This window comes from Epinephelus lanceolatus, chromosome 12 (genome assembly GCF_041903045.1).
Source record: "Epinephelus lanceolatus isolate andai-2023 chromosome 12, ASM4190304v1, whole genome shotgun sequence".
Classification (NCBI taxonomy): Eukaryota; Metazoa; Chordata; class Actinopteri; order Perciformes; family Serranidae; genus Epinephelus; species Epinephelus lanceolatus.
The window spans coordinates 12234590-12249706 of NC_135745.1; the positions used below are offsets into that span (position 1 = coordinate 12234590).

Here is a 15117-nt window from a genome sequence, read left to right on the forward strand (position 1 = left end):
GCTCGGGGACATCTTCAGCACCAAGGACAGCGCTTAAACTACGGTAGTTCTTGTCTGCTTTTGTCATGTGGTGAATTCTACTGTTGGCCTCCTTATGGAAAAAAGTGAGCCTAGTGAGTGGCGATGTGCGGTGCGCTATACAGCAGGAAAAAAAATACAATGATGTCACTCATTCATTCATTCAGTTGGCAGCCCGGCCCCCCCTTACTTAAAACATCTTCCCATGTGTGGGGAATACCAGGATGTGTTATCCAAATAAGGGCATGTACATCACATATGATTTCCCGTCGATGAGATAAACGCAACTGTTCTCACAGTACGCGCATAGAGACATTGCAGCTGTTTAGTGGTACCACTGCTCTGTGTTTACTGAAAGGGGGAAGTTGCCTGGTCCCCCCTGAAATGTAACTTTACTGCGGTCGGATTTTTGGGAGGTCGGACTAATGGGATTCAAATACTAGGTCGGACCTTTGGGATTTTTTCTTGTAAATCTAATTGTTTTTGTATTACATTAAGCAAAGATATGAGAGTTTGTTACACATACTGTATAGCCTGGTAATCAGAATCAGAGACTACTGATCCCTGGTGGGATTTTTTTTTTAGTTAGCAAAAAAGGTTGTTTGGTTGTAACAAGCGCATTTTTTGGAGTGCCAAAATTCTTTTGGTAACTTTTCATCAGACACATCTGGAGATTCTATGTGCAAAGTTTCAGGCAGGTGGCACTTAAAATGTAGGAGGAGTTCAAAAAAGTAGGTTTTGGACATGTGGCGAATTAGCAAAGAGAATGTGCAGCAGAAGTGGGCGGGGCCTGTGTCAGAAAACCCAGCTCTATCCAGAGAACACATGGATATAATGTTTGTGAAAGTGTCATTTAAAATGTGTAAGTTGCAGGCAAAAACGCGTTTGCATCCGTTATAGCGCCACCTAGTGGAGTACATGTGCAATTTTTGGTACGGAAGATCTGTGTCCTATTCTATATGTAACCTTAAAATTTCAAAGCCCTCAGTGTAATAGTTTGGCTGAAATTGATGTTTGTTGTTTATCTTGTAATAAGCCACGCCCACATTGACCAGTCATGAGCACCTTCAAGATGTGACCTCAGAATTGGCCCTACATCATACCAACCGAATTTCGTAGAAATCGGTGCAGCCGTTCAAGAGATATAAACTTACCATATTTGTAGCGCCCCCTAGTTGCCAAAATTCGCCAAATTCGGCTCATACCCTCACAGTCTCAGGCCAACCAATGATCTCAAATTTGGTGTTAATAGCATTTAGTTTGACCGAGATATCCAACAGTTTGCATTTTTATAGCTAGCTATAGAAGTTTGTTTGTTAATAATTTGCGCATTTTTTGACCGAATAAAATTCTTTTGATAACTTTAGATCAGGTCCAGTAGAAGAGTATATATGTCAAGTTTCACACAGATTGGACAAAATCCCAAGGAGAAGTTCAAAAAAGTAGGTTCGCGATTTTGCGAAAAAACTTCCTAGGCGCAAGTGGGCGTGGCCTATGGCAAAGTGATTCAGCTCTATTCAGGGAAGCTGGGGATACAAGATTTTTGAATGTGCGACATACGGTGTGGGAGCTATAGGCAAAAACGCATTGGCTTAGGTCATAGCGCCCCCTGCAGGCAGATATACATAGTTTTTTGCGTCTGAGGTACGTGCAGGGGTCTGGACCACCCCTCCAAATTGCACCGCTCTCCCTTGCACGGTTTAGCCTGCAGCACCACTTTTACCTACAGAAGAATAAAAATAAAAATCTTTACAAAAACAATAGGGTTCCTAGCACCGCTGGTCCTAGGAAACGCGTCTGCTTGCATACACGTTCCCTCGGCCCCTTGGGCTTGGCCCCCTAATAAGGATAGACGGCATGACAGCAAGTGAAGCCAAAACATTTCCATTGTCCCCTTAATTTAAAAAAAATCAAAGAAAACAATAAATACATTTTCATCAAAGATGGATTCTGTCATTTTCGGAAGCTGTTCAGAGAGTTCACTGATAACTTTGGTTTTAACTAATTATTTGATGCTATAAAAAGGGGATGTTACATCATGACTGACAGCTGCCTGTGTTAATTGGTGTGTTCATGATTGAGTCAGTGGGTGTATGGGTATGACCAGCCAAAATGGCAGCAGCTATATCCAGGACATTTTCGCTTCATTTTGTTCAGAGGGAGGAAGTTAAGATACATCGTCTCCGGTCTCACTAGTAGCAACACACCAACTCTGATTTTTTTTTAATGCTATTGAATGCACCAACAGCTAAAAAAAATGCTGGATAACAGTGGTGGAGTAGTAGTAGTGGAGTAACCTTACTTGAGTATTTCCATTTTATACTTGTACTCCATACATTTCAGAGGGAACTGTGTTTTATACTTCACTACATTTATATAACGGCAGTTACTTTGTGATAAAGTTATACAAAACCTATGATGAACTTATAGATATTGTACACTGCTGTAGGTCAATCTACGTAACAGTATATTAAAACAATTTCTACTAGCTGCAACATAAAATGCTGCTTAAACATTAATACAAATCTAAAACATAATCCAGTAGTATAATACGAAGCCAATGATTGAACCCTGACAAGAGCCATTCTTCTGCATAACAAGTACTTTTTACTTTGATACTTTCAGTACATTTTACTGCTACTGAAGTAAAAAATTTAATTCAGGACATTCGTCACTCCTGTGATGCCACTACTGCTGGATTCCTGCAACTCTAACAACAACAAAAATGGCTGGAGATGTAAGAGAGGAAAAGGTCAGTAGTTTCTTTTAAAACACAATTTAGACTTAAGCATAGCAGTTCTATGGGGCCATTATAGTAGCTAAATAGCTGCAAATGCGTATCTCAATCTGTGTGTGCGTAATCAGATTTGTACATGTGTAAAATAATTTGTTAAAGCGTAATAAAGTTTGTGAATGCGTACAAAAATCTACAAATCTGTATTCAGATTTGCAAGTGTATTGCAATCTGTAAATGTGTACAACGATCTGTAAATGTGTACAATGATCTGTAAATCTGTACACAGATCTGCAAATGTGTACAGAGATCTGTAAATCTGTACATGAAGACTCAACAGTCAAAACAAGTTGGTTTGACCTTGTATCAATAAAGAATTTTTAACTACAGTGAGAGTGCCTCGGTGCATTTTTTGACTGCCTGCCTGTACCATGGACTTTCACACTGAATGAGCTGGCCAGTCCTTGTTTTTTTTTTTCTTTATTTGAAATTTATTAAATTTTCACTGGATTTAATTTGGTAACTGGTTTCTATCTCATAAATTGCATTTAATAAAATCTCATCTAAAATGTGTAATTTTTTATGAGTGTTTTAGTGTTGTGGATTTTCTTCAGTTATTATAGATTATCTTTCCTTCCTCTTTCTTCTTCTGTCTCCTTTTATGAAAAAAGATTTCCAATCCACATGTGATATAGCTGTCAATACTACATTGGATTGAGTGCAACCTAATTTTAACCTGCAGCCAGAAGGTCTACACACCCTTTGTTGTGAACATCACACCAATGACTGGGACTCAGATGCACACTCTGGAGACGGTAGTGAGGTTTAACAAAAAAATCTTTACTTGAAAACACATAAAATAAAAACACTCTCAATGGAGGAAAAAGGTACTAACAAAAAACGCTCTCTTGGAGGATCAAACAACAGTACTAAGGTTCGCAAACAAAACAACAACTTGAAACGAAAACCTGGTAACATGAATGGATGGCTCGGACGCTAGACAGTACTCTCCTGATCAACCTGACAAGACGAATTGACACAAGACAAAGGGAGACAAGGACTATTTATAATGAGGTAGGGGGAACACAGGTGAGACCAATCAGGGAGCGGGGAGACAGTCACAGTGGCGGGAAAATCACACAAAGGGAGGGTCTGAAATGAGAGGGAAAAGGTGAGTACAAAATATAACAGGAAGTGAAAGACGAGACTAGACATGAGTGATTTTAACTTAACATAAAAGTGCTCATGATAATGAAAGACTAAACATGAAACTAAACTAAGGCATGATATGATAAACCTAAAACATAAACATGAATTAACTTAACAGATTTTACATGACGTGACACCTTTACAACCTGGGAAGCGTCACTTGTGGATAAAGTATATGTAACTACTGTTTATTAACATTGAATGCGCTTTATTTCAGGGATTAGAGCATTATGATGCAGTACAAACACTACTCCACCCAGTTTGGTCTTGGCAATGCGCTGGAAACATCAATATGTCCAAACTGGTGGAAAAGATTTCTGCACAGTGTTTCACTTTATTGTTGAGCTTTCAGTCTATTAGTCTGTCATCAGAACATACATCATCACATGAATATGTAAAATTTTGATACCCATGGTGTAGAGGAGCTTTAATCTTGATTATATAAGAGGATTAATCATCATCAAACACAAATACACTTAAATGAATCTCAATGACTGATGTCATTACAAGAAAATAAAACTTCCTTACTTAACCTCTTTAGCGTACGTAGGGACGATGTCAAGTTTTGAGATAATTGAGCCCTTAAAACATCTTTCTCATGTCGCTTGGTTATGATATCTTTTCATGTGTTTTATGCATATTTACTTAGTTCAGTCAGGAAACTTCACTTATCTGGTCAAACCTCCCAACGGCTTTTTGAAACTAATCCTGATGGCTCAGCAAAGGGGGAAAAAAAAGTTCCAATCAACACAACGTAATTCAAATTAGCAAGCTGAATAAAACCAATCCAATCCAATTAAGCTGTAAACTGAGAGGCTGTCACACACACAAACACACATCTGCTGACAATTAATGATAAATCTGTGAATCTGGCTAACTGCCAGCACTTGTTCATTTAAAATCTAATTAAACTGACAGTTTTTCCTCAGACTCAGCTGAAATGTCAATCAGCACATGAAGAAATAAAACATGAAAAAACCTAAAAGATGAGCTTGAAATTACCACCAGCCACTCATCTGCAGTAATTAATCAGTAATAATGAGGATGTTTTTTTTTTTGTTTTCTGGGGTGGTGGTGGTGTTGTTGTTATCTTTTTACTGTTTTGTATTTTAAAGACTCAGCCTCAACACAGACCACAGGGGTTTTATTTCATGTGATGATAGAGTAATATTTGATCTTACCGAAACAGACAGAGGATGGCACTCCCTGTGGTGAGGGCGATCAAAGACAGACTGTGACCCAGAGTGTACAGCGTCTGCACGACCACATAGAAGACCAGCTGCAGAGGCAGAGAGAGAGAAAAGGAGCAGGGTTACTGGTACAATCTTTATCATAACAGTGTCAATAACTCAGCCAGCTCATGTGTCAGTCCAGAGGAAGATATTTATACATTTCACTGAGCCTTGAACTTTCAATTTAGTGTCAAGCTATAGAAACAGCAGGGACTGAAGTTACAGGTTATTGTGCCCATACTGTGCTCGGGTCAGTTAAGAAGGAGCACTCAGTTAGCAGAGGGCTAGCAGCTGTGTTTTGGTATTGAGGTTATACTGTCTTAACTCATTCTCCCCTCAGGATGAATTGTAATCACTTTGTTGTTCCCTTAATGTTTCCCCTAGCTCCACTATGGAGATAAATGTTTTCTCAAAAGCCCCCAGTATGGTAGGTTTCTAAAATACAATTAACTTGTGTCATTAAGACTATAATATATGCCCATGCTGTTTATTCTACTATGCTATTCCCTACATTTACTTGGCATTGTTAGGGATCCTTGATTTGCAATTAGTGCAGCCCAGATTATTATGGGACGGATATAAAACTAGCAGATTTGTCAGCTAAACATTCATTTTGTGAACTCTACACCAGCATACAGTATTATAACAAAAATAGGTTTAAGATTAGAAATGCTTTTTACACCCAGTTCCTACCCTACATATGTTATGTAGGGTAGTCAACTTAAAAACAGTAACATCACATATTTTTGCCTCTTTTTAGGTATCAGGAGTGAAAATAAAGGCTGATTTATTGTTTTGTTGGTACTTTGTGTGGTGGCGTGTCTGTGTCACTCTGCAGTTACATCATCCAAAATGCTGGTTGGTGGTGGGGTTTCTATGAAGTGCTGTAAGGTTTGATTGATTCTAAATTGCACAAAGTGGCTTCATTATAACTTACAAGGTTCACTGATAAAACACTTGTCTTTTGCTGGACACACTTTCTCCACAACATGTTAACATTATTAGCACAAGTCTATGATATCTTACATTGCATAAATTAGCCTAGTGGCTAGCAGACTTTTCTTTTTTTCAGCTAACAAAAACAAACAGGAGGTCTGTGTCACTGCAATGTGTAGTTACATTTCTGAGGAGGTCCACATCAGGCTACTGTGCAGTCTAAAGCCTAGGGTACGCACCTACGCAGAGCCTACGCCATAGGTACTGCGATTAATTGATGCAGAAGTATAAATGATGCTTAAGCCATCCTTAATCTTTGTTGTGTTATGGTTTCAGAATGATGAAGACAGTTAGACAACAGTTAGATGCAAAACAGGATGTAGGCTCTACAGGATTTTTTTTTTCTTTCCTTTGTTGGAAAACTGTCATGTTTTTTCCAAATGATGTACAGATTTTTAGGCTTTCTATTATCTCAAACAGCTTAGAAACAGTGTGTGTAGCTGCCCTAAATGGGAAAAAATTCTTTGGGGGAGCATGCCTTCAAACGCCCCTAGGTTTACATTGTGCCTTGAATGTTTACAACGTCCGGCTCCCTCTGTGCTGCACCATGAGGTTGACATTTTAATTTGTCCAACACTTCGTAAACCCACTTTACATTCCCATCAGCCTCAGCCATCAGCCTTTACAATGTTCATTCATTTGTCATTTTATAACACTGTTGCGCAGTGAAATGTAAGATGCTTTATACCTTTAGTCCTTGACTCTTGTTTGTATTTAGATGTTGTGTAGCCAATATTATTGACAAACTAAACTGACAGAGAGAGTGAATTTAGATTTAGATTCCACCTCCCAAATAATAATTCACACTACCACACCCACACCCACAGAACCATGCAAATTATTAACATAAATTAAGATAAACAGTGGAGGCTTCTCTGCACACTCACTGTTGATGCTTGTATGAGTTTCTGCTGTCAGCCTCTAACGATGTGAACAATTTATTAGCAGCTCCTCTCTCTACAGTGGAGTTATTATACAACTAATAGTTCTATGTCTCTCTGGAAGGACACTGTAAAGGTATAGCAACTCTGACATAAAGAGGAAATCTGAAGTGAAGAACTGTCACAAAAACAACAAAACAAATTAAATGGATATAAAAGTAAGAACACAAGTGTTATCAAGAATAAAACATCTCATGGGGCTGATGCCAATTAGGCAATATTTGCTCATGTCACTGCCAGTGAGGCTCACTGTTTTGGGCTGAGGTGATTTCGGAGGAGGTAGTGACACATGGCAAGAGAGAGGTCAGGAGAGCACGGGAATACAAGAGCAACAGAGAGAGAGTTAGGAAAGTACAATGGGCAATTCAGCCATACCATTTGTGACCCAAAACGAGCCAAACAAGTGAACAGGAGGAAGCTGCAGTTACACAACAGCAAAGAGCCAAAACACAGGCACTTGCATGATAGCAGAAGTTTAATTTCACACCAAAATACCGCAGCACTTTCAAGGACAATATAAAAATCAGGTTCTCCACTGAAACATGTCTGTCATTATGTAAATCTGCATGATTTGATGATATATCTTTTTTTGTACTGTCATACCTCCTTTATGGGAGTTTGCCCATCCAGTCTACATGTGTTTTGTGGACTTAGAGAAAGCTTATGATCGCGTCCAATGGGAAGTCTTGTAGGGGATACTGCAGGAATACAGGGTACCAGGGATGTTTCTATGAGCCATCCGATCCTTGTATAACCAAAGTGAGAGCTGTGTCCGCATACTCAGCACAAAAGCACAACACATTTCCAGTGGGTGTTGGCCTTCACCAGGGTTGTGCCTTGTCAACAGTTCTGTTTGTGATAGTCATGGGCAAGATCTTAAGACGCAGCTGGGGGTAGAATGGGGTCTGATTTGGGGCAGATGATATGGCTTTATCACAACATGAACTCCAGCATGCACTGGGGCAGTTTGCAGGCAAGTGTGAAACATCTGGGATGAGAGTCATCACCTCCCCATCTGAGGCCATGGTTCTCTGCTGGAAAATGGTGCATTGCCCCTTCTGGATTGAGGTGCTGCCCCAAGCGAAGGAATTCCAGCATCTCTGGGTCTTGTTCACAAGTGAGGGTGAAATGAAGCGTGAGATGGATGGGCAGTTTGACATGGCGTCTGCAGTGATGCGGATGCTTCGCCAGACAGTTGTGGTGAAGAGGGAGCTGAGCCAGAAGGCAAAGCTCTTGATTTACTGGTCTATTTACATCCCAACCTCACCTATGGTCATGAGTTCTGGGCGGTGACCGAAAGAATGAGATTGTAGATACAAGTTTCTGAAATGAGTTTCTTCCAGAGGGTGTCTGGGCTCAGCCTTAGAGAAAGGGTGAGGGACTCAGACATCCAGAGGGTGGGTCGGCTCAGATGTCTTGCATTGAAAGGCGCCAGTTGAGGTGGTTTGGCCATCTGATCAGGATGCCTCCTGGATGCCTCCAGAGATGGATGGACCTACTATTCTTCTACTAGAATAATTATTTCATCGCAAGATGATATTTTTCTGACTGGATCCATAAGATTCAGTTAGAAAAATATCATCTTGCTGCATCATGAAGCTGCACAATAAAACAGCACCTTTCTTCCCTGATTTGTTGTACTTTCTGCTCAAATAAGCTGTTGCTGATAATGCAGAGAGGAATTCTAAAGTGGAAATCAATGAGCTATCAGCAGAAACGGCCTGTTTGTTTTGATGGGACCATCAGAAGTGATCAAATATTTGCTAACATATTTTTTAAGGCTCTCAATGGCATCATTGTATCATGTTAGCATGCTAATGTGTTTATGATTAGCACTGAACATAAAGTCTGACTGGGGCTGATGGATATGTTAGTATTGCAGGTATCTGGTCATAAGCCAAAGTAATGGAAAAATTCAAACCTGGACCTGATGATGGCGCTAGACTAAACTTCAAGCAAACTCCAAATTATTTTATATTCATCCTCTGGGGACCATGACTGTATGTACAAACTTAGTTGTTGAGCTACTTTGGTGTGGAGCAAAGTGGTGTGTTGAGGGATTTAGGAATAAGGGGGCAGGAGGAGAACAATATAAGGCTATGAATGTTGGAGTAGTAGTAGTACCAGCAAGAACTTCAATCTACTTTCACCCCTGGCTACTCTGCTAGTGTGGCTAAAAACTGAAACTGAACACTGAGTTGTGTTTAAGGAACAGATCAAATATTTCACAAAACCATCAGACACAGAAATAGAGCTTCAAAAAATGAGAACGTTCAGACCTAAGACTGATTTGTTCTTTGTATCACTTTATGACACTACTGTGTTTGTCACTTACTGTGAGTTAGGAAGCTTTTGCCCTAGAGTACATCTGGCCTGCACTCTCTGTGACCTGCTGTACTGTTTCCAGTCTGTATTGTGAAATGTCTTGTAATGCGGTGCCACCAACTAAGCAGGTCAGATCCCTTTTATCCAGAAAATAAAAGATGATTCAGACACAACTCAGTTACCAGAAAAAGTGTTGGCATTGGCTAAGTTGAGGGAAAGATCATGAATGCTTGGTTTTCTTAGCACTATCCTGGCTGGAAAGGCAGCAATGTGGCAAAAAACTCAGACAGGTGACTAAAAAAACACCCTGTTTTGTTGTTAATTGGTTTTGAAACAGCTTGGCAGGCATCTCGCCATCCACCATCCCCTCCACCTCCAGATGACAGAGTCAGCTCCTATACTATGTTACTTCAGAGATGATAATACAGTGAAATGCACAAATCTAACTGATATGTGGGTCGCAGAAATGTTTAATGCCAACATTTTCTAATGGTGACTGGGCTGTTCAGACAGTCCAACACTGAGAGATGATTTAACGTTCTTTTCTCCAATTTAGCTACTGTCTTGAAAAAATTAGTAATAGATGACCATACTCCTGGGCAGACAAAAATCTAACCAAATAACCAAGATACTCAAGATACTAATGAAATTAAAAGCTCACCAAGAAAAACAAGTGTCTGTTTTGCTTTGTTTACAAAGATTTAAATTACAATTTCTTCTTTTATAGTATAACAATAATAATAATAATAATTATTATTATTCAAGACGACAATAACAATAGAATATTTGAAAAATATGTTAAGAGCTAAGAAAAAAAGTGTGAACTGGGGCAAAAATAAAACACTTAAGTTATAAATCAAAAATTACAAATCAGGCATTTAAAGGGAAAGCTTTCCTATAAACATATATTTTAAGCAATGATTTAAAGACGGTAATGTGCTAGCCAGCCTAATCTCCTCAGGCAGAGAATTCCAGAGCCTCGGGGCCATGACGGCAAAATTATTTAACAACAGTTTCATTTCAAAATTATTTAACAATAGTTTCTTTTCCAATAAAGAGCAGACACCAAACAGTTGCTTTGTGTCTCAGAAAGCCATGCAAAAATACAGAAGAATTATAGGAACGGAATCTAAATATTTACAACAAAAACAACAGCAAAATTCCTAAAATAACTGACCAGAAAAAAAAAATCCAAAACATAGCACTGCCGAGACTAAACTGTATGAAAATATTGATTAAGAGGATGGAAAAATGTAAATAAAGCAGAATCAGTTGACTTCTGCTCTCTTATGTGGAACTTTCCTTTCGGACTTCACCAAGACATGAAATATGTATAACTTGTGCTTCAACATGAATGTGATGCAATAAGGCCTTTGTGCTATGAATGAAGGTTTGCATCATATTGGGGCTCATTATACTCTAAGTGTTGAAGGATGAAAAGAGACAAAGTGTTCAGCTGCTGAGAAAACTTTCTGCCATCAAGAGCTAAAGAACAGATAATTTCCTGTTTGAAACAGAAACAAAGAGATTGAAATTTGCTAATAAATGCCATCTGTGTGTGTGTGCACGTGTGCATATGTGTGTGTCCAGTTATCTTGCTTCCTCAGACAAAGGTGTCATGTGTTTGATTTCCTTCATTTATTGTGAGCATGTTTGTTTGACGAGGAGCTAAAGCATGTGTGATGTCAAGTACACATTCAGTTTAAAAGGACAGGTCCAATTCTGTGTGTGTGCATGTGTGAATGTGTGCAAGAAAGAGAGATAGAGAGTGGCCCAACGCATTTATCATCGCCCCTCCTCAGATCACGCACACAATTTGTCTGAACACATCCTCTGTCAGAGTGTGTACATTGCTCCTTTAAGACGATCACTGGAAACTTCACATATTGCTTTCATGTCTGAATAAGAGTCATTTTTATCTACACTTTAATGCAACCTGTAAAATTTCTGTAACACTTTGAAGGTGGCACATGTCTGAATCGAATTGTTTTAGATTAACATGAGGGCCAGAGCAGCACCAGGTTAATATGCAGAGTGAATTCTCTGCCTTTTAGGATCATTTTAATAAATGTTATCACTTAATTATAATTTCAATTGCACCAACAGGTTAAAGTTCAATAAACCCCCACACACTATAAATGAGCGTGATATCACTCCTTGTCGTGAGGTACATGCCAAATATCATCTGCACAGAGGAGTTTTCATACAAGCTGCATGATAGAAATGTCATCAACACGCCCACTCTCTTGCTATAAATTCTCCAAACAATTACCTTCTCTTTTCACACATGGGCTCAAACAGACTTTACATGGACCTTGTACCGGGGAGCTGGCAAGATAAAATTTGTTTAAGGTCCGATCCACCTGATCCGTACATTTGTGTTTACACATGCAATTCATCCAGGTAATGTCTGGACAATTTGAGGTTTGCAGTGCATTAGAAGGGGCTTAGTCATGATGTCACAAAATTGGGCTTGCCTTAGGATTTAAGGGAAGCACAGACAAACTTCCTTCTCCAGAAGATGAATGCAAAAACAAACTCTACATGTACATTATTCAGCAAAGAGAAGCTCAAACATCCAAGTGGAGAAACAAGAAGAGAAATATTTTTGAGCAAAGGGCAGCTTTAAATATAATATGAAAAATAGTTTATCGAGGTTCCTATTTTGTCAGAGGGGTGGGATTGCACAGACTACATTCCTGATAAGATGCAAATATGCAACAACATGCAACCAGAAAATGCAAAAAGGATTTCTGACTGCACATAAATTTAAATAATTTTCCAACTACTTGTTTGTGAAACACAGGAGCTCTCATCTGCAGCTGAGTTTGGGAGCCAGACTGTGTTAAACCAAACAGTGATTTGTCACTTTTGAGCACATACGTGCCATAAACTGTATAAAAATAATGGACGTAGTTACTGTGACGTCACTCGTCACCCATTTGTTTGTGGACCCCTGTCTTGAAGCCTCAAGTGCAGCATTTCGGCCATCGCCGTCTTGGATTTTTGGAGCAAGAAGTGTCCAAATTTGGATAAGAGGGTGGAGCTCACGGACTGTAGCAGCGCTTGGCAGACTGTCACTCAAGTAGCCCCACCCTCAAATATGCTTAATTTTAAGCCTTAAAGGGAAATTTCGGTTTATTTCAACCCGTCTCCCATCGTCCTAAATTTGTTTCAAGTGACTAGTGACATAGAAATAATAGTTAACATGTTAGCCGTTAGCCTAGATACAGCTGTAGCGTCAGACCTGTTAAAACGTAAGTGAACGGGCATCCCTTCAAATGCAAAGTTAGTCCACTAAACAAGCTTTTTTTCCACAGAGACCGCCTCATATCGTTAGGATAAATGTCAGAGAATATATATATATATATATATATATATAAAACGACATGTAAACGTGTCGTCTTACCTTACCGGTGTGCTGCCATGTTTGTTTATCCCTGTAGCTCTGCTTTCCAAAGCGCAGCCGAAATATGTCTCGCCAGCTCTAGATAAAGCCCAGCTGGATACTAACGTTACTCCAGGTGGAGGTGTCTCATCCTCGGTCACAACCAGACCTTGAAAATAAGGCTGCAACCGGTCCCATTCCTTGCAACAGAGGCATTCCTCTTCTGTGGGCACTGGGGCACAGCATTCACAGGTACACCACCAATCTCCAGAGCTATGCAGCCTTGTGGCAGCCATTCCTCCCCTCTCATCCTCTTACGTTACCTGTTGCACCTCTCTCTCTCCTCCTCCTCCGTTAAGACTACTGTCCGGTTCTGCCTTCCAGCTGATGCTGCTTGTTCAGGCACGCTCTGAGATCGCTGCTTGTTCTCGCGATATTTCGGCTGCCCTTTGGAAAGCAGAGCTAAATTGTAAACAAACATGGCAGCACACCGGTAAGGTAAGACAACACGTTTACATGTCATTTTCTATATGTTCTCTGACATTTATCCTAACGATATGAGGCGGTCTTTGTGGAAAAAAAGCTTGTTTAGTGGACTAACTTTGCACTTGAAGGGATGCCCGTTCACTTATGTTTTAACAGGTCTGACGCTACGCAGAGCTGCCAAGCGTCACGCTTTGAGTGTGACAGTCATGCAATTTGACCCATTCTCACACCACACGTCACACTTGACATTTCTCACGCTTATATTTCCCCATTCAATACTCTATATTTATTTTTTTCATGATAATAAACTTTGGTCCTCGTGGCTTGCCGTAGTTCGAGTAACTCTGATTGACTGACCGAGATAACCAATCCCAGACCAATCCATCAGTCCTTTGTGCCTAAATCTAACCAACCACGGAAGGCACCACGCAATATAAACCAATCAGAAGCAACGTAAGGCGGGTCTTGGCGTCTCTAACTATCTTTCACACACAACAGCGCCGACATTTAAAACCCACTCGACGTTCTCCTGCTTGCTAGAAGACGGACGGTAGGTAACTACCCAATTTTGTTCACTGTTGATTCGCTGTTTCTCCTTGAGTTTCCTAGTTAATATGTACTGTTTTAAGGCTGCTATAAGTCTATCATTGTCCTGTATTTGTTGCAGAGCTGTGTAACATTTATTTGCCTCTTCTCTTGGCCAGTTCACACTTGAAAAAGAGACTCTAATGTTAGTCTCAATGTGTGTGTGTGTGTGTGTGTGTGTGTGTGTGTGTGTGTGTCAGAGTTACAGACTTGTAAATATCAATTTAGACCCCCCTAAAGCAGTGTTTCTCAAAATTCTAAATTTCAAGGTCTATCCTTAACTCTGACAGTGTACAAATGGAACCAAATGGACCCATTTGTACACTGTCAGAGTTACAGACCTTGTAAGGGTCAATTTAGACCCCCCTAAAGGAACCCACAGAGTCCCTGGAATCCACTTTGAGAACCACTGTAAAACTAGCATTAGGAGGCCACAGTGCAGGGAGAGCCGCTGGCATGGAGGTGAGGACATCAGTCTTAAGGTATAAATCGACGTTAAAACAGGCCAAATCAATGTTAAAAAAGGCCAAATTTTTTCCGAACGCATCATGACACTAAAGTCTCACTCTTGTCATTTTCTGAAACTTGGCAGCCCTGTGCTACGGCTGTATCTAGGCTAAGGTAACAGGTAACATGCTAACTATTATTTCTATGTCACTAGTCACTTGAAACAAATTTAGGACGATAGGAGACGGGTTGAAATAAACCGAAATTTCCCTTTAATAACATTTAAACGGGTGAGTTATATAAAAAAACATGTTTATTTCTGCTGTAAATTTTGGCATTTTTAACACGGGAGTCTATAGGGACTGACATGCTCTTGGGGCCAGCCTGACTGGGCATTCAAGGAACTGCAGATTTTCTGTTTTACAAACAGTAGCCAGAAATTGCTGGCTACTGTTTGTAAAAAGAATCGCAAGCGAAAGTAAAGTCAACCACAGATTCACACCTGACTCTGTTTTGGAACGATCTTTGTCCAACTGTCATTTTGCCTCACTATATTTGTCTTTTTTCGGTGCTGTGATTTTCTCAGCTATCTCTTAGATGTGTGCTGCTTATGGTCTGGCACATGACGCCTACCCTTTTCCCCCTGACTTCACATGAGCGCTGCGCCCAGGAATGTCCGAATACAACAAAATTAGAAGAAAATACAATAATACAGGCAGAAGACAGAGTCTCTGCAGATAAATACACTGCCACACA

General features: G+C 39.9%; 1 protein-coding gene across 1 annotated transcript in view; it reads right to left on the reverse strand.

The window, feature by feature from the left end:
- vipr2 (vasoactive intestinal peptide receptor 2) overlaps positions 1-15117 on the reverse strand; it is a 107128-nt gene that overhangs the window by 39791 nt on the left and 52220 nt on the right. The window contains exon 5 of the mRNA XM_033650148.2: positions 5143-5240. Within this exon, the coding sequence (XP_033506039.1) occupies positions 5143-5240 (98 nt within the window). The remainder of the gene's footprint in view (positions 1-5142; positions 5241-15117) is intronic.